Below are 11,478 nucleotides of genomic sequence, written 5' to 3' on the forward strand. Positions count from 1 at the left end.
TATTTTCATCAGCATCCGGTTCGTAAGTGACTTTGTCAAAAGGGCGGACGCGCACGATTTGCAGGCTCCCATTGGTCGATCGCTGAAGTTGCTCGTTAACTTCTGGTTCCACGGTTCCATACGGTGACCAATGCATGTAACACTATATATGTGCAGTGAGTGTGCAGTGGGCGTGGTTTAAACCGACGTGACGTCACAGTTACGAACCGGATATAAACCAAGTTTTTCCCACTTAATGCTTTAAGGAGGGGAGTTCTGAGTAACTATACAAGGAAGCTTTCCTAGATGTATCCAAGTCACAAAATTCGTAGGCCTATTACATCATCTCCCTTAAAAGATTTTTGTTTCAATCTTCATCCCAAGCAGTTTCGATTTAGTTGAGAGGCTGACAGGCATTCCCATAGAGTACCCATATCAAGAACAATCAGACGTACGAAACTTATGTGGGCATGCCCGCCAGATGAACATTTCTTCAAACCCTAGCAAAGAGCTCTGCTCTTCCCGACCATCTCACTGCGGGGGCCGGGAAATCCCCACCCTTACTCAAACTCTGCTCTCATACCCCCGATTTTTGGAAACATGACATGTATGCAAAGATCTGTGTTTTTGATGATTATTTTGAAGTTCATGGTCTTACGCGGAAAAATACACATTTTTTGCTGACTTATTTTGGAAAAATCACGTTTCGCGAGATCATATCCGATTTTTAATTAAACTAGTGTCAAAATGACCTCCACATGACATTCGCCTCGGCACAGGAAAAATTGCAGAGTGACGACAACGGAGTTTATGTCAAGGGGAATTCTGCTCCGGGCTCTTTGAAGGCTTTATCCTACAGAGTTCTCAGCTTACGCCGTTCTTGTCGTCAGTGTCGTTGTGGTTGTCGTCATGGGCGTAAATCCCGGGGATGGATGTATATACCCCCCCTTTTTAAGGGAGGGGGTGGGCATGTAAACCATCCCCCAGCTTTTTCGTGGTGATAAAAACTAAAGCGTACTGTGAAGAATTTCTCGGGTTCCCCAACAACAAAGATATATTCCATACCTTTAAAAAATGACAATCAAAAAAGCCATAAATGGCACTGCATAAGATTCTTCGTGAATGTAATACATATTACACATGTGCATCTGTACCATGAGCATCGCCCCCCCCTTCCCCGTGTCATATGGTTTCATACCCTACTCCCCCGCATTTCAAATTTCCACGGCCTGGCAAATCATCCGCCCCCAAGTCTCCACCCCATCCCCTCCAATTTCTGGCACAAATTTACGCCACTCGTTGTCGTCGTCATTGTTTTTTCTTTTCTTTTAATTTCTTCAGTATAGCAAAATAATCAATTTTTGAAGTTTACACAAGTGAGCATGAAAAAGTGTTGTTTTTATTTAACATAATGTCAATCCAATAGTAGGGCCTTTCTAAAATTTGAAGACGTGCATAATATATCGTATTTATCAGTATGGGTCTTACTGGTTGAAATATGCCTGCTGACGGATAAAGCGTATAATACATCTCATCCGTTGAATAAAAAGTTACAGCAACTTGAACGTATTTATGAAAATAATGTATTGGATTAATTTCTTTTGCAAACATTGGCTAACTTTACAGCCGTGCACCGCCTGGGGGCTCGCGATGCACATTCACTACAGGGCGTTCTAACGTACATAAAAATGTGTACAAGGCTGGACCCGTGCGTCGAAATGCGATCCAGTTTATTCGGAAACGAACAAAGTAAGGCAGTCCAAAGATCTTCCTATAAGGCCTGTCACTGGATACACGGCTCTGAAGTGGGATTTAGGCAAGTTTAAATATTCTTTAGGCCTGTGAAGGAAAGCTGTAGGCCTAATTGGCTTGTTTTTCTTTTTATGAGGACTGATGAAGAATGTTAGAAAACACCGACAAACTGATTATGATAATAAGACTTAAAAATGGGAAACTCTAAAGAGTTGATCAAACAGTTGAAGTTTTCGCAAGATTGGTATGTAGTCTTTTGTGTAGATTTGTTTTATCTAAAAAAGAAATATTATTCTTTTATGAATTAGTAGGCCTATAATAATACAACTAGCATGGCCAAATTTCGTATAACTGGCGTACAAGGGTGAGTTTTCCTCGAATGATAATAATGGCAGCCGGGCAATGTTTTCAGGGTAATTTATGAAGTGTTAAGCAGCAGCAGGCCATGCCGGTGTACGCTTGAGGATAGTCTGCTATTTCCGACCACTCCCTCGCCTCCACGTCGTAGCATTCGACGGACTCCAACCAGCATTTCTTGTCCCAAGAGTACCCTCCCAGTATGTAGATGCGGTTGCCGACTAAACAGCTGGCGGCTTCAGCCCGCGGTTGCCCCATGACCGCTGGCAGGGTCGTCCAGGTGTCTGTCCCGGGCTCATACCGATCGATCTGCGGTACGCATCGGACGCCTTCGGGGGGGTTGACTGTGGCTCCTCCAGTAAGGTACAGGTAGTCACCCACGGAGGACAGAGAAGCGAAGAAGCGAGGGGTTTGGAGGTCTCGCTTTTGTTTCCACGTATCGGAGGCTGGGCAGTAGCATTCAACTTTGTTGGAAACTTTCCTGTTCCCTGCATTTGTGAACAGGTTTTACAGGGAAGGAGAAACATGTTAAGTCTGTCAGATGCAATACAGTCGATGTAAGCGAGCTTACTGGAAAGTCCAGCAACTCACTTGTAATGTACTGCTTGAATAGGTTCTCAAAATTTCCAGAGAGCTCGCTGAATACATTTTCTAGTCCACATTTTCTCTAGGATATCCAAAAAATGGCAGAGTAGAAAGCCATAGTACTCACAGAACACTGAGAGCATAATATTGCCTGCAATTTCTGTGTTTTGTAAAATTTAGCATGAGAGTTGGTCCCCAAAGCTGGCTTTGTAAGCAGTTGGGCATGACATCTTGGTCATCAATGTTACTGGGTTAATATTTCTCTCTTCCCGACAACTCTTGTGATTAACAGCTCCTGTCATTTGGCACTTGTCACTGTGAGAGAACGTAAATACCTGATCCACCAACCGCATACAATTTCCCATCACGCACAGCAACTGCAACACCCCGTCTGGGAGCACAAAGTTGTGCTCTCTCTTCCCATTGGTCGGTACTTGGATTATAACGCTCGACAGCAGCCAATGAGATTTCACTGCTTTGACGTCCTCCTGGGAAAAACGTAAAGGAAACAAAAATATGGACATGTATTCGGCTGGTAGCGTACATGGGTTATCACTTCAGAAGCAAAGAAGTATAAAACAATAATAACAATTTAGTAATTTTCATTGCCTACCAACGACATATCTTCATTTAATATTTCCCGCTGTGTATCTTTTCGATTGTAAATTCGTTTAGTGTTTACCTTTCGATAATCTTTGCGTATCTTTGCTTTAGTTGGACGAAAATTCTCTAAGGGGGAAAGGAAGAAGATTCCTGTCCCTTATATCAGTCAGGAGGACGGTGAAGCGAAACTGAACCGAAACGAAACTAACCATTCAATATATTCAGTTGAGGTAAGAATTTTAATACACCTGGACGGACAATAGAGTGAACAATAATGTTCCTTGACCTAGCTGATTATGTGCCAAAATAATTGTGGCTTTTTTTTATCGGAGACACAGAGCCCATACTTTGCAGCTCCTCAGCTCCATGTATTTTGAGAGTAAATACTATCATTCTGAAATAATCATTATAAAGGTACGAGGTACGATGCTGAAAACAAAGACAACTGTGTCGTGTTGCTACCATTATGATGGTTGTAACGTGTTGGAAGGATGTTCATAACCTACCGATGGCATATATCATTCCATCAAGTACGCCCATCTGAAAGCTTTCTCGTGCGTTCCTCATATCAGCAATCTGGATCCAAGATTCCGTACGAGGGTCGTACCTAAAGGCTGACTTCAAAGGGTCATCCATGTTGTTGACGAGTTCCCTACCCCCCATCACGTACAGAAACCCTCCAAGAACGGCAGCTGAAAATGAAATCGTAATTCGTTTGAACAGAAGTTTGTGGATATAACTAGAATGAAAGGCTATGGATAATGACGAGAACAATTTCCTTGCATGGGACCAACAGTCCATGCCGCCAAATGACGGAAAATTGCGGACACGGATTAAGGGTAAAAGTAAAATTGTTGCCGTCATGCAGGGTCTTACAAGAGGCATCAGGGGCGGATCCAGGAGGTTTTCAGGAGGTAGACCGAAACCTTTTTTTCATCTACTTTTTGTGGACAAGTAGAATCGATGCTGACACATCATACAAAACATACATTGTTTAAACAATGGTATTGGTGCACTTACGTTAGTTATATTGTCCCCGTTTGAAGCCTTTTTTGTCTCAGAGTGGGGGGAGGACGTTTTACCTCCGCCTGATCCGCACCTGACCATGAAAATGCCCGTTTATCATGATAAGTTTCGTTGTACCGGTTTTGAGGGTATGTTTGTGCCTTGTTTTTGAAAATGTGAGATAACTTCCCGTAAATAGGACAAGTTGCACAAAAACCTTCCCCGAGTGAAATTCACAGAATGCCTCCTGTGAACCAAAAGTGATAGATTCCGTTTGTTTTTTAAATTTTATTATTAAGCTTAATGCCATAAGATCACCTCTATAATGCACAATAATGCACGTTCTATAAGATACGTCTATGTGACAAATGTCTACTTCTGCTCAATCGTGTAAACTCTTCCGATAAATCATGTGATCGTGCTCTATCGGCATCACCTGTTCGTTTTATATGATTTTTTAGTATTATTCGTTTTTATTCTTTTATTTACCCATGGTAAATCCAAACAGCCAGGGCAGATTTCAATTGGGGCGATGTAGTTATAAAACTAGGATTTAAAATTTAACATAAACAGGATTTGATTAAAGCTAAACATAAAAACCAGATAACTTAATACCCCCAAAAGTGTTTGTTAAACCATCAAAAACAAGATAAAGAATTACAAGACTAAACAAGAGAACAAACTACGGAAAACAAAAATTAAGGTCAAAACCTTAAGCACTTTAGCATTTACATATTAGAAGCTGAACCAAACACATTGATGAACCTAAGACTCTCCTCCATCCCTTAAATCATAATTTTTCTGTTATTGGATTGACTGAAACTTGGTTAAGATATAGATAAATGAAATTAGGGAGTTTACCACAACTAAGATGCTCCGATAGATGATAAGTAAAAGGACTGGTGTGTCTGAACCCGAAGGGGTGGGTAACCAGTAACCCCGAATGAGATATCCATGGAAAAAGATACTACCAATTTACAATCACAATGCCAGAAGGCATTTACTCAGTCCCAGAATCCATTCCTAGGGTACAAACCGCGGACACACCAACCTTTATATTACACCAAACGATTTAATAATGAGTTTGACAGATAAAGTCCAGGTAATTAAGACCTTGGACCAACCTACACAAATCAAACTTGGAAGGTAGATTACTCAGACCTAGGTGGACTAGGCTGGGCTGGGCTAGTTGGACTGGAGATGGGCAGCGGGGGATAATATTTCTGACCACTGATATGTCGCCACTCTGAAATGCTGGCTTCCTGTCAGCCTTGTAAGCCTTCTACATCACATCCTTCAAGCTTCTGGTGGTAGCAAGTGGGTCTTGGATGAGGTATATACCATGCTTAGCCAAGATCTCTTTACTGGAGTAGTACAGCCAGGCGTTCTGGTCGGTAAATGGATTTCGCCAGTATGTGGCGCGGTTTGTCCTTGGGGATCTTGGACGATGTCCAGACCTGTGGGTGTTTTTAATTCCTGGCGACAGGTCGCATCTCTCGGAGAGAATATGTTTTAAGTTTATCATACGGGTACTCTGGTGATTCGTCAAGAAGTTCAGGTACACCGCCAAATCGCAGATTATAATTTCTTGAATAACGCTCAACGTGAAGGGTTGCAGCATTTAGATCGACGACTTTCCATAGATCAATGACCCTCTCGCAGAACCCGCGTGTTCGTGTACAGTAACTTGATGACAGTTGTACAATGGTAGCTTGTCTTCATGCTTAGACAGAGCACAGATTTGTACTCTTTTTTGCCACTTTTGTGTGTAAGTACCTGATTTATTCGTGGACTCACATACACTTATATAAAGTAGGAATAATGTAGAATTCCTTGTCCTTTTTGACTGAGTGAACACAACCTAATTCTGAGACTTTTCTGTGTGTATAGTGTACTTGTGTAGAAAAGTGTTGGCGCGTTCCCATTGAGTGACACTGTTTCCCAAGTACATGTAACTGGTGGGGCTTGGCGGTACAAGCATAAAGAATCGGAGCCGTTAATGTCCTGGGTGGGTTGATTGTAGACTGTATGACCAGCACTCTGCGTTTGTTGCATATTTTTTTGGGAGGGGGTGGGTTTTCGAGCAGAGGAATGTTTTTCAATTCCTGTTGTTAGCATATTATATATGCATTACATTACATTATAATAATCGTTCTTTTCAAGGTATTCTCTGAACAAAGTAGAGTACCAAAGCGAATACGTCTGATATGTACGTTTTTTTGTGAAGTTCAGAGAAGATATATGGACGATTGTCAGTCAAATAGTAATTCATAGTAGTAAGTGACCTTTGTCATTTATTTTAAAGATGTAAACAATGTACTTCGTAATTGCCTGCAAATAGTTACGTTGAAATATACATGTATTTATAATCTTTGAAATGGCATGTTGTATACACGATGTTTTAAAGATAGGGACCCTCGTTCGTAAGCAACGGATTTATGCACACTGTAACTATCGAGTTTTTTTGGGGGGGGGGCATTTTAGTGAGTCTCCAAATTCTCAGATATTTGGTTTGTTTTATTTGCTTAGTTTATTCTTGAAACTATTTAGTCAGTTCGGCTATTTGTGAGGACTGAGTCACTTAAACAGAAGTAAAACAAAAATCATAATTCTAGTTTTCTAATCAAATCACCGCGATTGATAACTACACAAACACTAGCATAGGTTACGGTTTTCAGTTCAAAAAATCAAATTATATCCTAATCGCCGTGTCATACAATGTACGTGACGTCTTAAAAATGCAGAATTACGAATCCAATATTTCCGAGCCTTTTTTGGCATTTGTTTGTTTTTGGGGCAGCAAAAAAAATTGGGGATGGGGGTGCTAAAGCGTCTGAAAGCGTAATACACAAGAGTACCGGTTCACCTTTAAAGAAAGGCGTATTTATATATACATTGTAATTGTTGTGGCAAGCGATTGGGGTTATTGTGGGGAAATGAAATTCCCCAGACATTGATTTTTGAACAAAACTGACAAATTCTGACTGGTTTTCTTTGTCAATGTTGTAATTTATATATACAGTCATGGTGTAAGTAAACTTTAACCACTATTTTAGTCACATCATGTCCCGTCCAAAGTGAAAAGGTCGTAAAAACCTTTGAGGAAAAAATGAAAGTGAATGGTTGAGCTCATTATAGGAATGGAAAGAATAATGATTATTGTAAACAAAAGCGGTTTAAATGGCAGTAAAGTGTATTCTGCTCAAGTGTATAATCTTTTAGGCACGACTACACATTTACATACAAATATTTAGGCTTTGTAACCCATACTGTGGTTCTATGTTTATAAATTATTACACCTTAACCGATTCCGTTTTCATAAATCCCAGCATTTCAAGTGGCTTTCCCTCTGGCCATTTTTTTTAATACACGAATTCTGTCAGCATTAATTCATGCAGCTCCCATGGCTGTGAAATTCTTCCTCAAAGCCCATTCACTTGTGCACAGTGTTCTTAAGAGTCAGGTGTTTTACAGATTACCAAAGGGCACCTTCTCGACATTTATATTTAATGATTCATTGATTTTACAAATTTACATATTGTTCACAAGCAGTGACCTTAGACAGGTCACGCGTATTAGATTTCTTAAATGGAATGAGGAAACCGAGGAAAATATTCCAGGGTAAAATCGTGCACATACTGATCCTAGGAGACGTCGTGACTGCGGTGGCGCCACTCTCACATTCTGTATTACACGCGTCTTCAGCTTGACGCGCGCATGCATTTGGCAAAACACAGTCACCTTACTGGTCGAAAATGCATGCAATGCATGCATACTATCTTGGTCCGTTTACATAAAGTTCGGTTCATTCATTCTTGAATTGAAAATGAAACATGAAAAACGAATCCAAGCTGTTTTTAGTTTTCCATTAAAAAATCAATCAATTTAACTTTGAAAAACTCTTCTGTTAATTTGTTTTTAATGCAAAAAAAAACAGTAAACATGGTTATCTATCAATACACTTTTTGAAGAATTAAAACAGTCCCATTTTTACTTGGTAATCTATAAAATGTCTTTATAGCTCCCAAATTACAGAAAAAATATTGGCTGTGTGTGTGCTACACATGTAAATGCAGATGGATCATCTTAGACGTGACGTCGTACCATGTCGAAGGAGACGGTTATTATATAGGCCCTATCACATGTACAATACGACAGGGAACCAGTGTTAACAAATCTTCTTCTCGTTTTTCAATTTTTGGATTTTTGTTTTCAAATCGCAAAACTGATGAAAGAGACGTACACGGACCCATGCACTTGCTCCAGTAGTAATGACTTTTAATGCTGGTCGCCGATTTACACTGCCACATAAGCAATGTGCGACGCATGGTCATATTTTCATTTGGTCAACGGAATTCACAAGTGGAGAAAATATTTTCTGCATCTGAACATCGAAATTGAAAGATGTTTCGACGTAGTTTAAGTTGCTCATTGTTTGTTTGCATATTAAGGCAGAGTGAACGTTGTCATCGGGTTTTTATTTCACACATGCTCACTGAGGAAAACAGTTTCTTGACCTTTTAGTAAAAGTCTGTGGTCAGTACATGAGAATCTCCCATCTAGATCGGTGGAAATGTTTTGAGGTCATTTTGAATATTTCAGGAAGCTTGCAGACAACCTGTCAGGCCAGTGGGTGTCAAAACGATCAACAATAATTATACGCTCAAACTTAATCCGCAAAAAAATACGCCACGATGTAGTGGCGCACCTAAGTGCATGGGGAGTCTCGGGCCTCAAGGCCATACTCAAAACAACATACAACTACATCTTAAACTACTAGCTCTAATGTAGTCGTAAATCCCAGACCTCTGTGGCACAACTGGGGGTGGACATCATGAGCTATTTTGAATAAATTATTTTGAATGCACATCATTCGTAGATGGGAATCAGATTCGAGCTAAAACGTCTCAAGTTGTCAATAGAAGTTGCGCAAGACTGAATGACGGATTGGTTGATACCTAATTGGATGACGTCAACTCAAACGTGTGTGTCGTCAATGCCTTTTACGCGAAATCTAATGTACATGTATGTACCTCTAAACGAGAAAATTAACAATTATAAAACAGAAGCATGAATTCGCATAGCCTAAACCTCTACCTTTAAGAACGGTTACGCATACCAGTAGTGTGTTAAATTTGATAACTTCGGTAGATGCATTAAGTGCAATAGGTCTTACCCGCATGATGATGTCTGGGTTGAATCATTTTCGTCAGAACCCTCCACTTCTTTGTTTCAGAGTTATAATACGTCAGTACATCACCAACCGAATCCTTAGCTTTCCTTGGTTGGCCACCCAACGCCACCACAGTAGTGAGTCGCATCGTTGACCGGGGAGTTGTTCGGCTAGACTGGAGAATGCTCTGTCTCAGGGGCAGACAGTAGTAATGGAGTGCCTCCCGAACCAATGCCTCGCACGACGGTAGCTCCATCAAGAAGTGTGTGCTCTCCACGTGATCCACGAGGTCCGCAGGTTTGATCATCGGGAGACGAACGTTCTCCAGCAGGGCAGCAGCATGACCCAACCTTGTCTCACGGTCTAATTCGATCCACCGCAATACTGCTGCGAACACGGTCAGTTCAGAATCCACGACCAAATCGTCGCGAGCTAAGAGCGTCATTAAAGGTTTCTCCGGCAACTCCAAGAATTCCTGAGCGTCGGTAATTTCACCAAAGTTCCTGGCTGCCATCTTGGAGGCCTCCTCCATCACGCGGGTCAATCCAAACACCGTAGCCAGTCCAAGAGTCCTCAAGCAGTTGAATGTCTCCATGTTCTCGATCATATAATCGCAGCAGATCTTCAGGGCGAAGGAGAGCTTGAGGTAAACAGAAGCTGCGAGGACCTCTTCTAGTGTTGACGAATCAATTGGCAGATTTCCAGTGTACATGGACTCGAGGAGCAACTTTAGCGTGTCGAAGGAGATGCCATGAAGTTTGTAGACGAACTCCTCGCTGTCCAAATTCTCCCCAGTGAAAAGCTCCGAGAAGTACCCGCTGCATGCGGCAAGAACCAGCTTGTGGGTGCCTATCCGATGGGGCCCAATGGCCAGCACTACATCATTCAGCTGCTTCTGTCGCCACAGAGCTGTCATTACCCCGAGGACGTGCTCAGCGTGAGGAGCGTCCGAAGAAGGCAACGTGACGTTAGGATGAGACACCTCAAGCAGTGTACTAAGCTTGGACTGTCTGCCTGGCAGCTCCGGCAAGACAACCCCAATCGTTTTCGGTGACCTAGGAACTACCGGTGTCGTGGTCTCGGATTTTGTTTTATATAGACTTTCATCCCGCTCGGCATCTGTGCGTTCTTCATCTTCTGTGCGAATAGGCGGTACAGGAGTCGTCTGTGTTAACTTTTGTCCAGCGGGTACCCGGCTGCTTTTTTTCCTATTCTTCCACCGCAACATCTTAATAAATAACAAAAATGGCACTGTTATGAATCTGGATGCCCGTGCTGTTATTGATGATGATGACTATCATCTGCCCTTTGGGCTGGTTGACTGTTGCCAAAACAACATCTCATAGGACAATGCACATGCGCATGTGCGTATCCTTGCACGTCGCGCGCTCTGCGCAAGCACAACCGTTTTGCCGTCTCGGCTTCCGAAGCTACGGCTAGGTCTACTGTCTGCGCGTCTCCACGTAAAGAAGTCCTAGCTCTATCCGGTTCGTAAGTGACTTCGTCACAAAGGCAAACGGGCCACGATTTGCAGACTCTCATTGGACAATCATTGAAGGTGCGCGTTAAATTCCGATTCCATGGTTCAATGTCAACGGCGATCAGTGCATGTAACCCTCTGTGCAGTGGGCGTAGTTTAAACTGAAGTGACGTCACGCTTATGAACGGATAGACAGCGGAATCGGATGTAGACTTAATATTCCTCCTTTTCGTCAGTTGTTTTAATGATGTTCGCTTGTTTCCCGTATGGAATATGATGCTTTCATCAATGCATAAAGAGGGACATTTGCCCTTCCAGATGCCACCAGGATTGCCAGATTTAGACCATTTTCAGGTCTCATGATCCAATATATGGAGCCATCTTTTCGCGGGAACATGACCAATAATGTGTAGATGTTAAGCGGAAATTCCACATAAAAATAGCAAGCGGTACTTTAAGAACTTCTGCCTTCTTTTGCGGGTATTTTCCTAACTAAAACAAATATGGATATGAAACTTACATCAATGGATAGAGGGACATTCGC

General features: G+C 41.8%; 1 protein-coding gene across 1 annotated transcript; it reads right to left on the minus strand.

Annotated features, from left to right (window-relative positions):
- Positions 1–1,287: 1,287 nt before the first annotated feature.
- LOC147799100 (kelch-like protein 9) lies at positions 1,288–10,870 on the minus strand. Its single transcript, XM_087137338.1, has 4 exons — positions 9,458–10,870; positions 3,783–3,968; positions 3,009–3,161; positions 1,288–2,576 (listed from the first exon to the last, which is right to left on the minus strand). Exons 1-4 carry the CDS (start codon positions 10,680–10,682, stop codon positions 2,140–2,142), a joined length of 2,001 nt encoding a protein of 666 aa, XP_086993464.1. The 5' UTR covers positions 10,683–10,870; the 3' UTR covers positions 1,288–2,139.
- Between the last annotated feature and the right edge of the window lie 608 nt (positions 10,871–11,478).

This window comes from Acanthaster planci, linkage group LG05 (genome assembly GCF_054643075.1).
Source record: "Acanthaster planci isolate LZ-2023a linkage group LG05, COTS_SCS, whole genome shotgun sequence".
Classification (NCBI taxonomy): Eukaryota; Metazoa; Echinodermata; class Asteroidea; order Valvatida; family Acanthasteridae; genus Acanthaster; species Acanthaster planci.